The sequence below is a fragment of the Cladophialophora bantiana genome, assembly GCF_000835475.1.
Source record: "Cladophialophora bantiana CBS 173.52 unplaced genomic scaffold supercont1.6, whole genome shotgun sequence".
NCBI lineage: Eukaryota > Fungi > Ascomycota > Eurotiomycetes > Chaetothyriales > Herpotrichiellaceae > Cladophialophora > Cladophialophora bantiana.
This window is the reverse complement of record NW_015971580.1, coordinates 438,908-458,000: the sequence shown is the minus strand read 5'-3', so window position 1 is coordinate 458,000 and position 19,093 is coordinate 438,908. Positions and strand designations below refer to the sequence as shown.

The 19,093-nt window shown below is 51.8% G+C and overlaps 8 protein-coding genes across 8 annotated transcripts; 4 read left to right on the top strand and 4 right to left on the bottom strand.

Moving 5' to 3' along the window:
- Positions 1-202: 202 nt before the first annotated feature.
- Z519_04487 (uncharacterized protein) lies at positions 203-2,172 on the bottom strand (the record flags this gene model as incomplete). The annotated part of the gene is made up of 4 exons (XM_016762233.1): positions 203-391; positions 442-597; positions 769-1,752; positions 1,807-2,172. The coding sequence occupies 4 exons, from the start codon at positions 2,170-2,172 to the stop codon at positions 203-205; spliced, it is 1,695 nt and encodes a 564-aa protein (XP_016621180.1).
- Positions 2,173-3,078: 906 nt separating this feature from the next.
- Z519_04486 (bifunctional purine biosynthesis protein ADE17) lies at positions 3,079-5,032 on the top strand (the record flags this gene model as incomplete). The annotated part of the gene is made up of 4 exons (XM_016762232.1): positions 3,079-3,115; positions 3,157-3,283; positions 3,336-4,830; positions 4,877-5,032. 4 exons carry the CDS (start codon positions 3,079-3,081, stop codon positions 5,030-5,032), a joined length of 1,815 nt encoding a protein of 604 aa, XP_016621179.1.
- Positions 5,033-5,771: 739 nt separating this feature from the next.
- Z519_04485 (uncharacterized protein) lies at positions 5,772-7,349 on the top strand (the record flags this gene model as incomplete). Its single annotated transcript, XM_016762231.1, has 1 exon — positions 5,772-7,349. One exon carries the CDS (start codon positions 5,772-5,774, stop codon positions 7,347-7,349), a length of 1,578 nt encoding a protein of 525 aa, XP_016621178.1.
- Positions 7,350-7,587: 238 nt separating this feature from the next.
- Z519_04484 (uncharacterized protein) lies at positions 7,588-8,802 on the bottom strand (the record flags this gene model as incomplete). Its single annotated transcript, XM_016762230.1, has 2 exons — positions 7,588-8,260; positions 8,384-8,802. The coding sequence occupies 2 exons, from the start codon at positions 8,800-8,802 to the stop codon at positions 7,588-7,590; spliced, it is 1,092 nt and encodes a 363-aa protein (XP_016621177.1).
- A 499-nt stretch (positions 8,803-9,301) lies between these two features.
- On the bottom strand, positions 9,302-10,741 carry Z519_04483 (mevalonate kinase; the record flags this gene model as incomplete). The annotated part of the gene is made up of 1 exon (XM_016762229.1): positions 9,302-10,741. The coding sequence occupies one exon, from the start codon at positions 10,739-10,741 to the stop codon at positions 9,302-9,304; it is 1,440 nt and encodes a 479-aa protein (XP_016621176.1).
- A 481-nt stretch (positions 10,742-11,222) lies between these two features.
- On the bottom strand, positions 11,223-12,584 carry Z519_04482 (uncharacterized protein; the record flags this gene model as incomplete). The annotated part of the gene is made up of 1 exon (XM_016762228.1): positions 11,223-12,584. One exon carries the CDS (start codon positions 12,582-12,584, stop codon positions 11,223-11,225), a length of 1,362 nt encoding a protein of 453 aa, XP_016621175.1.
- Positions 12,585-13,114: 530 nt separating this feature from the next.
- Z519_04481 (uncharacterized protein) lies at positions 13,115-17,485 on the top strand (the record flags this gene model as incomplete). The annotated part of the gene is made up of 1 exon (XM_016762227.1): positions 13,115-17,485. The coding sequence occupies one exon, from the start codon at positions 13,115-13,117 to the stop codon at positions 17,483-17,485; it is 4,371 nt and encodes a 1,456-aa protein (XP_016621174.1).
- A 576-nt stretch (positions 17,486-18,061) lies between these two features.
- On the top strand, positions 18,062-19,065 carry Z519_04480 (uncharacterized protein; the record flags this gene model as incomplete). The annotated part of the gene is made up of 4 exons (XM_016762226.1): positions 18,062-18,134; positions 18,331-18,403; positions 18,597-18,755; positions 18,924-19,065. The coding sequence occupies 4 exons, from the start codon at positions 18,062-18,064 to the stop codon at positions 19,063-19,065; spliced, it is 447 nt and encodes a 148-aa protein (XP_016621173.1).
- Positions 19,066-19,093: the final 28 nt, after the last annotated feature.

Below are 19,093 nucleotides of genomic sequence, written 5' to 3'. Positions count from 1 at the left end.
TGAAATCCTTGGTCCTCCACATATCACTACCAAATAGCGTATGATTGTGCTGTGTTGAATGCTCCCTGGCCCATGAAACGGCTATTCTGTAATATGTCATAGTGTACAATCCGTGCATTACCTTGCAATCCTAAACTTCTTGCAAAGGACATCAGCACATTACTCGTCCAGAGCACATCTCTTTTTCCCACACACCAAACAGTCACCAATCCTGTTTCTTCCCATGTCGGCGCTCCATGTCGAAATATCGGCTAACGCTGTCGTCCAGATCGGCCTGGTTGGTTTCTGGGAGAGTTTCCTCATCAGTTTCGGCACTCTTGGAACCCTCGACTTTCTCATACAATTCCGTGAGCTCATTGATCCGAGCAAGGCGACCCAGCTCCAGGTTATACTGGAGGTACGGAGGTGCCGCTTCAAGACCACTCCTTCGTACCAACTGACATGTCTGGGATGGATTGCGATGCCGTGGTAATCTTGAGGTCGTCCTTCCCGCATGAAATGCCTGGATTGTTCCTGCTCACGAAGGTCGAGACCTGTCGTATCCGGGATGAACAAAAGGGTGAGAATAAAGCCGATGAGGCCAAACCAGCCGACAACCTGTCGGGCACATCAGTCCACTCCTCTCAAAATTCAATCAGTCCATCACGTAGCCAAAACTTAGTCCTACCCCCGATGTAGTTGTAGATAACAGTTGTACATAATGCACCCAACTTCCCGACTGCCGCACTAATACCATGCGCTTGTAGCACGAATGGGCGCCGTCTACACCTCCCCCGCCTCCAAGAACGTAGTAAAGTTGGGACCGAATTGAATCCAGAAGCTGCTGAAAAAGTAGATCAATTCCAACGCCTTCCCTCCGGCTCCCTTGACATCCAACTCCGGGTAAAGCCTCGCTGCAATGATGAATAGAATGAAGGACATGATAAATCCCACAGCTTGCATTCTTTTGCGGCCATAGGATTTGTGATCCTTGAAGAGGGCCGCCAGGTAGTAGCCGGCGAGCTCGCAGCCAATGTTGATCAGGTTATAAAGCCACAACGTCCCAACCTGACTGGGACTGGAGGTGACAATCTGAAGGAAGACATTCTGGAAGATCTGATTGCCATGGAAAGGAAAGTCGTTGCAGAACCAACATAAGCTCGTGGCCAGAAGTCGATGCCAATAGTGATTCGTGGTAAGCTTTAGCGACGTCACGTCATACCCCGTCACTTTGCCCTTCTTTCTTGAGGCTTTCAGAGACTGACCGACACCTTTCAGCTTGTACACACGAAGGTACAAGAAGTAAAGGAGGCAGAGTGCTGCAATCCCGAACGAAATTCGAAAGGTTACCTGCGCCGCCGTTTTGCCGTAACCTGGGTTGAGGCTGTGGTTGAAGATGAGCATAACCAAGATAAGTACCAATTGGTTTCCGAATTGTCCCCAGCCTTGCATCAAAAATGCCAATGCCACGGATCGACCTCGATGTAATCGGTCATGCCTCGAGGTTGCTCGACCATGGATGCCTTCCATGGCCGTAGACGAGGTCATGGGATACTCTCCACCAACTCCAACAGAGAACCAGAAGAGGCTGATTCCATACATCACTGTCCAGCTGGACAATGTGATGCCCCACATTGATGTCAGAAGAATGGTGCCAGTCAACATGATAAGCGCATCTTGAATCAGACCCCAGCGGCGACCGATCCAATCGCCAATGATGCCAACCAAGATCTGCCCACAGATAATGCCCAAAATCTCCATATAAGTGATTGCCTGAACAATGGTTTCGTCGCGGACTGAGTGCTTCTTTCAGCACCCAGGACGTACCACTTCCAGGAGAGGTAGGATATTCCCCACAGAGAATAACACGTAGCCCTCAGTAAAGAATCCGACGCCGGTGACAGCATAATTGTGAAGATATTGGTTGATCGGATCCAGAGGGTCAGCCTCGAACATGTCCCAGACATCCCTCAGTTCTCGCCTAGACTCAGAGGTATGCTGGTCGTTCACCCACTTGGTACGTTCACCGGCAGGTAGGTCGGCCCAATAGGTTCTTCCCTTATAAGCATCTTCGGGGTCCAAGGCCTCCTTGAGCAGGGATTCATGCTCGCTGGACAGACCCTGAAAAGAGATATCACGCTCGGTGGGTGCTACCCAGTCCCGCCTTGGTTCTTCAAGTTCTTGGTTCTGCATGGTGAAAAATCGAGTGAATGTAGGCAGAACAACTTCGACTCAAGGGCGCTCTGAAGGAGTGCTTTGGGTTGTCAAAACGGAACCGCCACTCAGAATAGGGGTCGTCGACTATATCCGCCGAGCCCGCCATTGTCCAAGGCCAGAAACGGAGAGCATGACGTCGAAAGCCACTTTCATCTGACCTCGCAATACAACACATGTATCAAATTATTCGTTTGGTCCCCCATTTCTGACCAGGCTGAACTGAATTCTTTGTCCAACTGATAAACGAATCAGACAATCAATGCCAATACATGTGCTTCGAGAGCAGATACGGACTGGTAGACAGCAAAGCAGGGTTGTTCCCCTCGTCGCAGATCGATCTGGCGATCTCCGTTGATGTCCCACGTTTCATGTCATAGAAAATCGCGCCACAGGTAGGGCCACCTTTGGTCGATGCTCGCAAGGCCGTGAATCCCTCATGTCATATGTCTGACGGAGGAGGCATGTTTTTGCGGTGTGCTCACTCGCCGACTCAAGTGTTGCCAGAAGCAATTCGGTGGTCGGCCACCGGCGTGGAAGTTGGATCGGTGCTGAAATGCTTGATGAGAAGGCCTCTTGCTCTTGAGTCAGGACAAGTTTGAGCCATACTCGCCGTGCTCTCCATATTCAAATGCTTCGCCGTAGGCTTGGCATTACGTCGGGAATATAGACCTTGAAGCGCAGTATCAAAATTTCTTGCTTTGCATGAGTGGCATGGTGCAAGCAAAATCATCAACTTGAAGTTCTTTTTGTGATAAACTCCCACAGTCGTACAGTGAACCATCAGCTATCAATGCGGCCTGCCCTGTAGACGACTTACCTATCAACCCAGGCAGCATCCCTTCCAAACATCCGGACTTTCGGGCCGAGTGGTATTCAACTACAATGGCTTCCCAGAAGATAGGCATGTCACCTTTGCCACGTGGACCCTGCGCCGTTTACATTTTATTCTAACCCTATTAGCTATTCTTTCGGTATATGACAAAACCGGCTTGCTCGATCTCGCCAAAGGCTTGATCAAAAAGGATGTTCGGCTGCTGGCTTCTGGTGGAACAGCGAAAATGATCCGAGAAGCCGGTTTCGATGTCGAGTGCGGGATACCAAGTCTTGTCCAATTCGGAAAATCCGCTAATGCCCTTTAGAGATGTCTCTGCTATTACAAAAGCACCGGAAATGCTCTCCGGTCGAGTCAAGACCCTTCATCCAGCTGTCCACGCAGGGATCTTGGCTAGAGATCTAGCTTCTGACGAGAAAGATCTCGCTGACCAGAACATCAACAAAGTCGACTATGTCGTCTGCAACTTGTACCCGTTCAAGGACACTGTTGCTAAGATCAACGTGACCATCCCTGAAGCCGTGGAAGAAATCGATATTGGAGGAGTCACTCTTATCAGAGCAGCGGCCAAGAATCACGCTAGGGTAACCATTCTGAGCGATCCCGAAGATTATCACCACTTTCTTGAGGAATTGGACAAAGGCGACATCCCTGAAGAGAGTCGCCAAAAATATGCTCTGAAGGCTTTCGAACACACTGCTGATTACGATGCCGCCATCTCTGACTTCTTCCGCAAACAGTACGCCGGTAATGGTGTGCAACAGATCTCCCTTCGTTACGGCGCCAATCCTCACCAAAAGCCCGCTGCTGCATTTGTGCGCAATGGTAAGCTGCCTTTCAAAGTTTTAGGTGGCTCGCCGGGGTACATCAACCTTCTCGATTGTTTAAATGCCTGGCCCCTAGTGAAAGAACTCAAGCAAGCATTAGGACTTCCGGCTGCTGCAAGTTTCAAGCATGTGTCTCCTGCAGGCGCCGCGATTGCCGTACCGCTGAACGAAAAGGAGCGACGAGTTTACATGGTCGACGATATCGACGGGATCGAGACGTCGGGTCTAGCGCAAGCATACGCTCGAGCGCGTGGTGCGGATCGAATGTCCAGTTTCGGCGATGTAATTGCTCTTTCCGACAAGTGCGACGTCCCCACCGCGAAAATCATCTCTCGAGAGGTTTCTGATGGAATCATTGCGCCAGAGTATGAACCCGAGGCGCTGGAAATCTTGAAGAAGAAGAAGGCGGGTAAATATCTGGTACTCCAAATGGATGAGACCTATGAACCTCCGGCGCAAGAAACACGCACCGTGTATGGAGTCCAACTAACGCAAGGACGAAATGACGTCAAAATCTCGCCCAACGAGACATTCAACTCCATCATCCGTCCGAAAGATTCTCCGAAGCTGTCGGATTCGGCTCTGCGCGATCTCACTGTTGCGACCATTGCGGTGAAATATACCCAGTCAAACTCTGTCTGCTACGCTTTAAACGGTCAAGTCATTGGTCTTGGTGCCGGGCAGCAGAGTCGGATTCACTGCACGCGACTAGCAGGCGACAAGGCCGACAATTGGTGGATGCGATTTCATGAACGCACACTATCGATAGTATGGGCCAAGGGTATCAAGCGGGCGGAAAAATCCAATGCCATTGACATGCTGTGCTCAGGCCAGGTACCTCCTCAGAGCGAGTTTGAGACCAAAGATTATGAGCGCAATTTTGCAGAAGGGTGTGTACCCAAGCCATTCTCCCCTGAAGAGAGACGGCAATGGTTGGACAAGCTTGGCGAGGTTGCCGTTTCAAGCGATGCTTTCGTGAGTTCTGTTTCCCATCTCCATCGTCTTCACTGACAAGAGCCAGTTTCCATTCGTCGATAACGTATACCGAGCCGCCCGAAGTGGCGTGAAATACATTGCCGCCCCGACTGGCTCACAAAATGATGGAGCAGTGTTTGACACGGCAGATAATCTGGGGATAACGTTCATTGAGCAGAGCACGAGGCTGTTCCATCATTGAATACCTTTTAAACGCGCCACGAGAAACTGTCGGAAGGAGGCTCTTAACGAGTGGCTCAACGGGGGAGACGGATATTGGCCTCAACGCCATATGACGATGCCGTACGACCGACATGTCGAAGGAGATGCTTTCATGCGGAAGTTCTCGACTCATGATGGATACCCCCCCACAAAAACATACATAGACAGGCATGAATTTTCCATCTCACACCTAAATGTCTTGACTCTGGGGGGCCTCAGCCCTAACGTCTCAATGGATCCTCATCACCACGACGACCCCTTACCTTTTATGGTAGTTGGGCGAGGCCCAAGATTCAAATTATTCAGGCAACCGGTCGTTGCTCCGACGTCCGTAATCCTTCTGCCATCAGCATCCGGCATACCTACGCAAGGCAAAAAGCTTGCGAGCTCCATGGTGCAGCTATCGTTACTGACAGGTACTGATATGTGTATTGTCGATGGATCAGCCTCAATCGCGTGAACAATGTCTGAAAATACATTGTAATGACGAGTTATCTTCTACTCCGACTGCCGAGCTGATAGTGGCTGCGCCGCCAGTTCGTGTACCCCTATTCTTTTGGACCCCAAGCCCGCAGGAGACTTCAACTCGTTCTCCATCATACATCAGACCGCATCTCCCGGTGCTGCTCTTCGAAGATTTCTAAGAAACTCGACTTGGAGCACTGGGAGCAGGTCGTTTCTGGCACGTTGGACTCTTTGCCATTCCAAAATCAGCAAAGATGGTCTCACCACAAGACATCAGCTTCGGCCTATCCACGACCTGGCTCGGCCTTGTAGGCTATCTTATTCTGGCCAAAGTTGTTTACGACCTCGTCTTAGCAGTCTACAGAATCTGCTTTCACCCGCTTCGGCGTTTCCCTGGCTCCAAACTTGCCGTCGCCTCATACTGGTATGAAACTTACTACGATGTCTTCAAAGGCCATCAATATGTGTGGAGAATTAAGGAAATGCACGAAAAGTACGGCCCCATCATTCGCACCAATCCGGACGACGTCCACATTCACGACCCCGACTTCTTTGACGCGCTGTACGGCTTGAAACTGGACAAGTGGGCGTGGTGGACGCGGGGTTTTGCGGTGCCCACCGCCGGAGGTATGACCGTTGAGCATGAGATCCATCGCAAAAGACGGGGAGCGTTGAACCCCTTCTTCTCAAAGGCCAGCATTGTCGCCAACATGCCCGTCATTCAAGAAAAGTTGGCCGTCATGTGCCAACGGCTGGACAAGATCAAAGGCAGTCGTGAGGTGTTGGACCTCGAGGCCGTGTATTTGGCCTTGACCACCGATGTTCTGACGCAGTGTTCTTACGGTTGGACGTACGATTACATCCACCACCCAGAATGGGCCATGACCTGGAAGCTTGTCAACACCGGGGGACGCGCATCGGCAGCCATTGTGCGCTCCTTCCCACTGATCGGCGCCATCGTCCGCTCCATGCCCCTATCCGTGGCAATCAAACTGGTCCCACCCGTCGGATTCATGAAATCCTGGATGCAACGTGTCGGCATCCAGGTGAAGAAGATCAAATCCGATCCGGAGACAATGAAAGCCATCAAGACCGAAAAGAGGCGCAAGGACACCATCTTCGCCCAGATTTTGTCGAGTGATCTACCCGAGGACGAATTGAGCGATGAACGATTGATTGATGAGGGCGTCTTGATTGCCACGGCGGGCTCTGAGACAACCGCCTGGGCCATTACCATTACGACGTACCATATTATGAAGAACCCGGATGTGCTGGCAAAGATGCGCGCCGAGTTGTCCCAGGTCGAAATCCCCGCCGGTGATCCAGTGGCGCCCTGGACATCGTTGGAAAGGATGCCCTACCTGACTGCCGTCATCAAAGAGGGTGTACGGATGGCTGGTGGAATGCTGTCACGCCTGCCAAGAGTTTACGACAAGCCAATCCAATATAAAGAGTGGACCATCCCAGCAGGCACGCCCGTGGCCATGACACCACACCTGGTCCTCATCGACGAGAACATCTTCCCCAAACCCCGGAAATTTGATCCTGAGAGATGGCTCGACGAAGATGCCATCGCCGAGGGCAAGACCACAAGTCGTCTGGACAAGTACATCGTCGCCTTCGGCAAGGGATCCCGGAACTGCATCGGCATGCACTTGGCGTATGCGCAGCTGTACATGTCCGTGGCGGCCATGGTGATGCGATATAATCTGGAAATGTACCAGACGGATGACAGCGATGCGACGCCCACAAGGGATCTATTCACGGCCGGGGTCAAGCTGGACAGTCAAGGGATCAGGGTTATTGTGCACGACAAGGATGAGAAAATATAGATATCAGAGAAAGAGCCTGTTTAGAGTGCTGCGGTTCGCGCATGAAAGGTTTCGGGCATTGACTGGTTTAGAGCAGGCTTCCGCCTCTTCTTTTGAGATCGTCAACCGTAGAAATTGCTTAGACATAGATGATGTAAAAAGAGACGGAGATGGCTCGTCAAGAGGAAGGCTTTCTGGTATTCGATCCAATTTCATCCAAGGTCTTCTTTAGCGTCATCTCATCTCACACATGTCGTTTTCACTCACCCAGCTGTTTCGCCCTCCAGTCCCAGTACTTCTTCCGGATGGGGTCCCACTTGTTCCCCAGCGCCTCTAGACACGCCCTGCTCCTCTCGATCTTGCCATCCAGGCGATAGATGTCAGCCAACCAATCAATGGCGTGGCTACTCTTGACGCTGCCGCTGTCGCTCATCAGATCGGCGGCCTTGCCGCCGACAAAGCTCTCGCAGAAGACCTGAAGATCGGTCACGGGGATGGCGGCGCGCTTGAGCACGCCCTTGAGGTAGTTCCATGGCGACGGGTTCTGCGGGGCCCACGCGATGTGGTCCTTGGCGTAGTTGATCTCCCTTTCGACCAGTTCCTCGTCGACGACTAGCTTGCCGCTCGCGAGCACGTCTTTGCGGATCTTGCTGTCTGAGTCCTCAATCGCCGCCAGTTCCTCGGCGCCGAAGCAGACAAAGTACCGGTGGTTCCAGGCCGAGTTGTTGCGCACGTCCTCGTTGATGAGCGCGTCGACGGCCTGCAGCTCCATGTCCGTGGTCAACAGCGGGTCCGGGAAGCGACGGCAGAGCCATTGGCGGTACGTCCAGACGTGGTAGTTCTTGGCGTCGAAGGAGAGGATGTGCGTGATGAAGTCGGGTTCTTTGGGTGGGAGGCTCGGCAGGAGCGAGACCAACAGTTGGCGGTGGTGCCTGCAGACGAGAGAAGGCATAAGTCGGGACGGAAGATGTGACAATCTCTTTTGGGCGCTGTAGTTTGAGCATGGAATAAAAAACAGAGGAAGAAAAGCCAAGTGTGTGAGACAGACAACTCACCAAATCTGATAGTTCTTCAAGTTCCGCTCACTGACTCCTTCCAACCACTCCAGCTCCTGACCGACTCCGTCCTCGACACTCACATCCTCCTTCTCCCACAGCACCTTCAATATCTTGGCACGATACAGCCACACCGTGTAATGCGCCGGGTTCATGCCGATAATGTCCTCGGTCAGGTCCAGGGCTCGCCGGCTAAACTCGTTGGTGGCCATCAGGGCCCTCAGATAAGACATGGCTTCGCTGTACCGCACCGAGTAGGCGATGGTGGCGAGCGCCGGTCCGGGATCTTTCTGGCCTGGAGGACCGTCGATGAGGGGGATGGGGACGACATCTTTCCACAAGGGCGACACGGTGTAGAATGGTTCCTTGGACTTGGCTTTAGGTCTTCTAGGTGCCGTGGTCGAAGCAGCTTCAGCCATGTCTTGCACAGCAGATGTCAACCTTCAAAGGGAGGCTTCGATGAAAAAAGCATGTATCTTTAAATCCGACGAGCGGCCTCGTAGAACGCTGACACGACTGTCAATCTAGCCTTGTTGAGATCAAGTCGCCTAGTCAAAGATGAAATAATCTCACGACCATGTCACACACCTTTGCCGGACGGTTGAAAGGCCAGCACAAATAGACGAGTAGATAAATTCGCATGAAGATGTTCAATCCATTCAACCAAAAAAGTCGTTGGAATGAAGAGAACAATACGAAGTTGAAATCCACCTCGGAGGAATCTGAGTGTTGTCTCCGACTGCCCCACGTGACTTACAGATGTCATCTCTTCGCGTGCTAGAATTCGGTCATTGAAACAATAATAATACATAAACCGCGACGACTTTTGCTCCCTCATTAACTAGATAGCCCTCTCATTTGAACCTTGATGCGTTGCGCCTTCGCTAATAAGACACCAAGGAACAGATTCATCTTCGACTACCTCCAGAACTTCCATTCTGGCCGCCTTTCGGTCAAGCCGACACCCACCAAGGCTTCAATCCCCTCTTCACCTTCGGCGTTGAGAAACTTTTGTTGGTCAATTTCTTCACCTCCTTCTTCCTCTGTGCCATTGTGCAAGACCGCAGGGTAGAGCATGCCGACTCCACTGCCCCCTAGGGTAGTCGTGTACTCTTCAAATCCTGCAGCCTCGAACTTCGCCTTCAAATCAACAATCGCAGCTGGGTCAACGCCTCGCTTGAGTAACGTGATGGCACATCCACCACCACCAGCACCCGTGAGTTTGGTCCAACCAATATCGGCGTAGTCCACCAACTCTCGAATGTGTTCCAGCTTGGGATGAGACACTCCAAGCGATACCAGTAACCCATGATTGATGCGGAACAAATCACCGAGATGTTCGATATTTTGCTCTGACACGGGGTCAAATTCGTCCGAAGTAATCAGAGCGTGTGCTGACATTGTAACTTCGTCAATGCTGTCCAGTGTCGCCTCGGTTACAGCTGGATATTTCTTCTTCAACGCAGCAACTTTGGCGACCTCTACCGCGGTTGTACGGGGCTGTTTTGTATTGATTAACAACAAGGGAAGTTCAGGGAAATCTTTCAATGGCGTGGCACTCGGTGGCTTTGAATAGTCGAGTCTCTTGAACAGAACAGCCCTTCCATGTGTTGCTACAGTATTGTCCACTCCACTGGGATTGCCATGGATGCATAACTCGCCAACAAAGGCCCACTTGTTTATTCTCTCAAGTTGCATCTCGATTTCCTCTTCCGGTTGATCGTGATGCGGTCCGGATAAGACATGGATCTGTTTGAGAAGGGCAGCGCTGATGCAAACGCAAATGCTAGCGCTCGATCCGAGACCTGCGCTAACAGGTAATGTAGACCGTAGTGTATAAATACAAGCCTGCGCAGCAGGCGTCTGAAGGCACAAAAACAGATACAGGAAGGCAGACGCGGCATTTTGATGTATCCTTCTCTTGTCCCCGGCCAAATGGACGGACACCGTTTCGATATGCGGCTTCATGGCGGCGACGAGCTCAGGATCCAACGACGTCACCATGTCGTAGTATCGAGGTTTCCGCGTGGTCTTTGTGAAGACATGCCAAGGTAAATCATCGATATTCCAGGTGTGATCGAGTCCGATATCCGGAAACACGAGCTGAATTGTCCGATGCGATTTCGAGAGGGTCGTAACCAGGAGATAGGATCGAAGGGAGACGGCGGCAGCCATTGCGGCCTTTCCGTGAACAACGGCATGTTCACCAAAGACGATGACTTTGCCTGGGGCAGAAGTCATGAAAGCCGGAGCCATAGGGGACGACTGTTTGCGTGATGCGAGGGATTGTCGCGGCAAGCCATCCTTCGAGTGGCCATTGACCCCGTTGACCCCGTTGACTTTGGAAGTGCCATTCATAGCTACCTCGACGCGATGAACCATTGCCTTGATGCAAGATGTAAACAAGGCGACTGGAAGCGCAGCCCCTCCTCAAGAGAGCGGTGCTGAAATGGTTGGAGCAAGTGGGAAGGTGAGGTGGAAAGAGGGTGTTTAGGTAGGATTATTTTTGCCAGCGCAGCGCAGCCTGCAGGTTCAACATGTTGTCGACTGATGATTCTCCGTTCCAGCCACTTAAGCTTATCGCTTGGGGTCTTTAGTGGGTCACTAACTGCGACTTTATGCAGGAACCGGCCACTCTTGGCCACTCTCTCGCCCCCGCTTGCTGGTGGTCGGCCCCCGCTGACTCCCTATCCGAGTGGCGCCAGCGACCAACAAACCAGCACAGCGATGAATGTAATACAGAGTGCACGGCACTTGGCGACCAGTCTTGGTGTATTGTACGAGGTCCCGAGTAGCTACTAGAATACCCATCCTCTCCCAAGGGCGGCATCCACCCAAATCACTCTGGGTCAGAATCGCTGAGCTCCTCAAACCTCCCTTGATCGTTTGCTTCCTCCACCGGGTTCTTGACGTTCACCACCCCCGTCCCTCTGAGCCTCTCGAACAACACAAACATTCTTTCGGCTTCCCGTTCTTTTTCTTCTCGCGTCATCTCGGGGAGTTCAATTGGTTGCTCTTTGTCGAGTCTCTGTCCCGTGATGGGATTAACAGGGATCTCGCCGGAGGATTCGCCTGGAACTTGAGACCTCTTCGCACTTTCCGGGATAGGGATTTTATGGGTCATCAAATATCCTGCAGCGTAGCCATATCCCACGTTCCTGACGTATTGATTGGCATCCTTGTCGGAAAGTTCAAACATCAGCCCTGAGATTGCTTCAGACAAGTTCAGCGTCCCCGAAGACGTGGTGAGTCTCAGGAGCTGTGAGGCCAGCGAAGATGATTTCCCAAGGGGTTGGTCCCTTTCCTTATCATCAGGCAAGAGCCGTGTCCTCATAGTGTTACGGAGCTCGGGTCCTGCAGCCTCGTTGATGTTCCTTAGAACTGTCAATAGTGGAACTGCATTCGTGTCCAATTCCGTCGAGGAGTGCTCTTGGATGGCACGTTCGAGGATCGTCATCAACTTGTCTACCGTCGGTTGTACTTCGCTGGCCTTCGTTATTTCAGGGTCAATATCCAGGTTGGCCAAAGCGTTCACGAGCAGGCTTATCGGCGGCTGAAGCGCTGGCGACGGGACGTCTGAATGGATGAGAATACGGAATAGCTCGACGATAGCAGGCCGAAACCTTGCAAATTGATCCGTTCTGATACTTGTGCCGTTGAAAAGAAGTTTGAGGGTTTCCATTAGCGCCACGTTGCCCGGACTGGCGGGGCTCTTCGGCGTGGACTTCTTCGCTTCGTCTGCGTGACGAGAAAGGTGCTTCACGAGAGTGTCAGCCAGACTGTGATCTGCTATCAGGGTTTTCAAGTCAATGCCAGGGTCGTAGGTTAACAGGAACAGTATTCGGGATAGAAGAAATTCGTCGTCGTCGTCCGCATCCTGGAGTGCATCCGTTGCTTTCTTGTCGAGACCGAGTTTGAGCGAAGACCGACGGGCTGCTGGAAGCAAGAGGAGTGCATTCGCTATGCATCTCAGGGCTTCCCGGCGCACTGATGGCGGAAAATTTCCAAATGCGTAGCTCCCTAGTGTCGTGATGCCATCGTCGTTGTAGATCCCGGACACGTTATTGACATTGCGGCCCAAGACTTTCAGATTGGCCAAGGTCTCTTCGAGTTGCTTCTGTTCGAGGGTTTTGGCTTCCAGGTCCTTCGTCACCAGGGCAAGCAAAGCTCTCGCTTCATTTTGTTGGGTCTGGTTCGCCATTGTCGAGGCGCATAGGCGCTATGCACGTTTCAATGTCCGGGCTACACCGAATAGAAGGACTGTGTAGTTCGAGTTGATGATGCCAACAAGATTCGACTGATAAATAGCCGCGGCGTACTCGTACCTCATCTATGAACTTGGAATAATGCTTTGGTTGGGGGTGGTATGACTGAGCAATGGAAGCGTCGACAATCTTCGATCTTCAAGTGAGTGGGGCTGGTCTGCTTAGGTAAGCCAGACTCGCGAGGCTGAACAAGGCCCACCAATCAGAGCACCACAGTCTCCAATTAAACACGAGATCCGCGTTTCGACGCGTCCCGCGAATGCGGCGAGGCTGGTCATGTCCACAGGGCTTCGCTTTATCTTCCCAGCTGTCAATGCCTCTTCACCTCGGACGCCTCTCCTAGAGTTTCTGCGAATTTTTGGTTGATGGATGACTGGCGGCGGTTCTTAGCACCTTGACGATCATTCATTTGTTGACATCAATGACGGAGCCTGTCTCTGCAGTTTAATGCTGTTTTACTACCATCATGTCCATTCCCGATGTTCTTCCTCTGAGTCCGCCTTCCACGTCTTCACGCCGTAAAATATCGCTTCCTAACGCTTCGACAAATCCTACCAGCACTCCAGACTCGGCTGCATCTTTCCCAGGCTCATCAAACGCAGCAACTCGAAAACGTGTGGGGTTTTCAATCTCTACGCATGCGCAAGAGCCTTCCTCAAGTCAACCGCCCTCTAGCATCACGAGACCACTGCCCTCTGTTTCAGCCTCCCAATTAGCTCTGAAGTCGATTCTCAAACCTTGTCCCGTCGACGGGCACACTCTACAAACGGATGGTTTGCAGGAGGTCAAACGCTCAATGGGTGAAATGATGGAGAGCATTGTGCAACAGTTGTCGCGTGATGACAGATCACTCTCTGTCGACGCATATCAGACCCTTTCCGCAGTCATTCGAGAGTACGATGATATCCCGGAGGAGGATGTGCTGAAAGCCAAGATCAACACGATTATGAAATACATCAGACGGGACCTGCAGAAGCTACCTAATCCCGACGAGCCGCCCATCGCCGACACAAATCTAGTGACTCAAGCCTTGAAGGTGCTTGTCATTTTTGCGTGGAATCGCGACTATTCCTCTCTATTGACGGACGAGTATCGCATTTTCATCCTAGATCGGTCCATCCAGGTCATTGCTGAACATGCTGCACCAAAGGGGGTGATAATTCACTACCTCCACCTGCTAGCAACACAAAATTTTCGCCCAGTCCTCGTTAACAACTACCGTGTTACGCGACTGCTTGAAGCGCTGAAGGCTCTGACTGAGCATGTGAAAGGAAATGGCGTGGTCTCGGAAAGGCTCTTGGTCTATCAGAAGCTCCTTGACCAAGCAAGGCCCACAATGAAAGCTAGGGCAAACCTATGGGTTGAGGAGCTATTGGCAGGAATGACCAACTCGTTAAAAGATGTGAGGACAAAGGCGATCACTGCGGGTCTGAAGGCATGCTCAGTGTTTCCCACATCCTCGTCCATCTCAGTCACTTTCAGGACTATACTCGAGAAAGAGCTGACGCCGGGAAAGACCTTCAGCTTAGCCATGTGCCGTAGACTGGAGAAGATGATCGCAGTCAAAGAAGAGGGGATTCAGGTTCCACAAATATGGACAATCATACTCATGCTCAGCAATGGTGTCGAGGACCGAGACCCCAGCGGCCCTTGGCCCCGTTTTGACAAATGGCCACAGTTTATGGACTGGTTGAAAGTTATCCAGACATGCTTCAACTGTAGCGAGTTGGCCATCAAACAACAAGCCTACATGGCCTGGGATCGCTTCATCCACATCATCCAGCCTCACCAGACATCCGATACTTTGATGGCATTACTTGCAAAGCCCCTCACTGCCCAAATGGAACGTCAGTCCATAGAACAGACAACCAAAGGCACCCGTCTGACGGCGGTTTCTAGTTATTGCACCTTACTCTATTATGCTTTCCGACCAGCAGCTACACACAAGCAATACACCCGAGTCTGGAACGAATACATTGTCAAGGTCATGAAGAGCTCATTTTTTGAGAAGAGTACAGCCAATGCTGACCTAGCGTGTCGCATTTTTATGGCATTGTTCTGGAACTCCAAAAAGAGTACCAAGGTGTGGAACGAGAAACGGGCCCTGGAAAATACGCGAGTTGAGCCTGAGGAACTCCCCACGATTGACTGTAAATGGATCAGGGCAAAGTCCGAAGCGATTCTCGACATGTTTCGAGTACTAGTTCGACACAGCTCTTGGGGTGCCTCGGGTCAATCTCAAAGAGCATTTATTGCTATCGCCTGGTCACATTTCCTCAGAGCCTTACGAGAGGCGAGCAGCAAAGAAATCATACTTTCACACGAAACTGTCGACGCCATAGTCAACGTGATCAAGTTGTTAGGAGATGAATTCCTCTTACAAAAACGTTCAGGACCAGAAGGTGCAGATCAGGCAGATGACGCTCGCCGACTCAGCTACGCCCAAGTGCGACGCTTGACGCTTGTTGCCATTACCGAACTTGGCAACGACCTCATCAAGCCTGGACTAGATTACACCATCCACCCATCCCACATCAACAAGATGCTTGTCATCTATGACACTCTGGACTCTATCATTCCAGAATTAAGACACGATGAACAGAATAGTTACACCTATGCACCCTCTGAGGCGTTGAAGGTCGAATCTCAGTCATTACTCTGCCACTGCCAAGATCTTCTCCACTTTCTGAACGGCCTGCTACTCCGAGATTTTAGAACAGTGCAAGCTCGAGAGCCAGGTGCTGAAAACTCGATGGTAATGTTCGGTATGAGGCAGTTGGTGGAGTACGACTTTGGTTGTTTTCCTCCGGGATATAATGTCCTTTTGATGAGAATGCTCCAGCCAACTCTTTGCGCGCTGTTTTCAGAGTATGGGGAGCGCTCCTTTCCCGACTTGGAGTTAGCCACAACCACCATGACCGCCCTTTCCAAGGTACCCCCTGGGGCTATTGAAGAACTGGATGGCGTTTTTGCCGCTCCATTCGAAAGTGCCTGCGCATTGGTGCGGGAGGGTGCTGTAACGATCTGGAATAAACAGTTCAGCCATCTATGCTCAGTCACTATAGGCGGTCGGCTCTCAAAGGCTTTGCTTAAGTTACGAAAAGAGGGTGTTGACGTCCATATTCCTGGCGATCTTCAGCCTGCTCGGGAACTGATGCCAGCTGAAATTCCAATACCTTCTGGACCCGGGGAAGCAATTACTCTCATCTCCAGTCATACATCGTTAAGTCCCAACAAAGCTGCACATGGCGCTGGACCTTCTTCGGAACTAGGGAGCCAGCACTTTGGGAATGTTGCTCCTGGACGACCTGACCCGGTTTTCTCAAGCCCGAGAAGACGAATTTCACGACCCAGGTCGAGACACGATGACTCTCAGATACCCTTCGTGCCGATTGATCCGTCACCAGCACGTCGACCTGATCTAGACTCGCAGTCCCTGACAGAACATCAAATGGAAGTCAGGGATAGGCAGCGTTCCGAACCTGCTGATGTATTTCTGGATCTTCGATCAAGCCCGAGACCACATAGCAAAGCTCAAAATCAAAGCCACTGTGGTATCGCGCGTAAGGCAGCTGCTCTATCAGAAAGACCATCGACGCCTACTTTGCCGACAGGTCAAGATCAACAAGAACCCGAAATACCGGCATCTCCAACCCCTCGGGCACGACATATTGCAAATCAAATAGCGGACATCGACGTACCTTCGTCACCGCCTTCAATGCCTGGCAACCGTGACAAAGTGGAGATTACTTCTTCTCCACCGCAAGTGGTTGCTGAAGATGGACAAGTTAGGATTGATCTTGCAATGGAGACAAACCAACCTGCGCCAGCAGAAGATGTTACAGGTCAAACTTCGGCCGTTGTCGAAGAGAAAGCCGTCAACGTTCAAAGGCATGTTCATATGCAAGATCAAAGCACTGGAGAGGACATGAAGTTTCACTCATCAACCGCGATTGCACTAGCAATGGACGTAGACACGGAGCCTGATGAAGTGGGTTCCAGCCAGGTCATAAGACCTAGAACTGACAGCGACGAGATCGATATGCTTAGCGCTTCGCAATTGTCCCACGACCTTTATCAACATCTCAGCCAGGTAGTCGAGGACGAAGCGTTGCGAAATCTAGTGGAAACCACTAACGTGCCCTCCGCGGAGCAGCAGGAACAAGGCAACCAGCAAGAGCCTCAGCTGCGAAGAGGCCGCAAGCGCAAGTCTAACAGCGTCAGACTCGGCTCGAAGAAGCGGAGAAGGCCAGAATGCTCATCACAGACGTCCTCCCAATCAATTGCAACAGACAGCGCCATGTACGATACGCCAGAAGAGATGTCGGACCGCATTGTGGTTGCTCCGCTGCGGGCAGTCCAAGCGGTCGCAGCAAGTGAGCTCGCAGATTCAGCCTCAACCGCCAGTGAGTCAGCGGACGCTCCGAAGCGTCGGAGGGGCCGACCACGCCGGAAAACAGAGAATATCAGTTCAACCACTCACTCACCTAGACGTCTGCGTGCCAGCGTCGAAGTCATCCTGCCCGAAACTTCGACCTTTGAGAAAGAGAGAACGCCAGAACGTGGAATGTTGGCTCCTGCGTTGAGCGATGATGGAAATGCAGCGGCCGAGGATCCGCAACCAAATTCAGATGGTGGTGAAATAGCAGCCGCAACTGCTGTAGAGGCTGAGGAAGAAGGTGCTCGGCCTGGCATCAATGCTTTATTACAAATTGTCCTGGATCGGCTCAAGTCAACCCACCCTGAAGATGTGGACTTGCGGGCCGTGGATGATCTATGCTTTCAAATTCGTTTTCAGGCTCAAGTGATGGCTCAACGGCATGATGCTAGGCAGTGAAGAAGGAGAAGGGTTCGGGGACAAGGCGTCCTGGGTAGACATCATGGAGAGCTACTGTTATGAAGAGAGTAAAACATAGTGATCCCGTACGGAGGACAGAGGCACTGGCATTGGTGAAAACAAGATGTGAGCTCTGCATGAAATACAAAGGCGGAGTAGATTGGGTTCCCATGCGCAAAGGGCCACATCCGTAGCTGTCTTGCAATCTTGTGTGAAGAATGCTGTCTTTTCGCCCTGGATGAGGCGGCTGAACGATTTTCCTCGTGGCGGCTCACGTGACGCGCCTTGCGGAGATTCTGCCAAAGACCGGGCTCCTTCGAGATGGCCATCCCCCCATCCGCCATTATTATGCATTGACTCCCTGTCCATCAACTACCCCGAAGGCCGAAACCGCAGCTCGTTGCTCCTCTGACTCAACAACTCTCACTCTCTCCTCCTCCATTCTGGGGTCCTTCCTGAACCTTGCGTCGCCCTCCTTTCTTCTTGTGCCAGTCGTTCTCTTGGGGTGTGTTTTGTTTGGGGATTTCGAGAAGAAAGCAAATTAAAAAAAAATTATAGAGAACTGCCGCAGCCGCAATGGCCGCGACTATCAAAGCCATCAATGCGCGGATCCGCTCCAATAAGGTCCTCGATTATTTTTGCTCAACACGTACGTCTTCCCGCATTTCCTCCGAACCAGACTGTCCGTCTTTGCGAAAAGATACGGTGTCCGCATGTTGGCGCGACAGTGGCGGCCGGCGTGCAAAAGTGTTGAGCCGCGCAAAAAAGGAGGAAAAATGGGCAATGGCAGAAATACAAGCATACCTGATCCGAGCTACATGGGACTGACTGCGGTTTCTGGATAGATTTCTGGGGCCCAGCTTCGAATTTTGGGATCCCCATCGCCGCGGTGTTGGATACACAGAAGGACCCTGAGATGTACGTTCGGACCCCGTTCCCTCCATCCCCGTCTGGTCTGGACACTACGACCTGCGGACTCGGGATATGCAGTTTCTCTCTCCAACAAGCCCTGGCTCCCCTCCTATTGTGTCAAGTTCCCTTGCTTCTGTTCCCCCATCAACAACCGCCGGACAAAACGACTCCAGAAGACTGACATTGTCCTTGGCCACAGCATCTCGGGACAATTCACAGCCGCGCTCACGATATACTCGGGGACATTCATGCGATATGCCCTTGCCGTGACGCCGAAGAACTACTTGTTGTTCGCGTGCCATTTTGTGAATTTCAACGCACAACTCACGCAGGGATATCGGTGGTATGACTACTGGTAGTAAGTACACCCTCACCATATACCTTCGCCCAGGTGTTCTTTTCTGCGCTTGTCATGCACGGATGTGCATGATGGGTGGGAACCTAGCCTCTACAAATCAGACTGGTGACTTCAGCTTATTGCAATTGCTTTGGACGAACTAACCATGTGTGTGTTCAAATATTACAGTGGCTCCGGGAAAGAACGCTGGGAAAAGATCCGCGCCGAGAAGGCCAAAGCGGAACTCGAGGGCACGGTCGACTCGATCGCAAGTCAAACGAAGGACAAAGTCCAAGGTGCCGTGGAGGAGGTGAAGAAGACGGTATCGTGATTGAGCAGACGTGGATGTGAATCGGAAG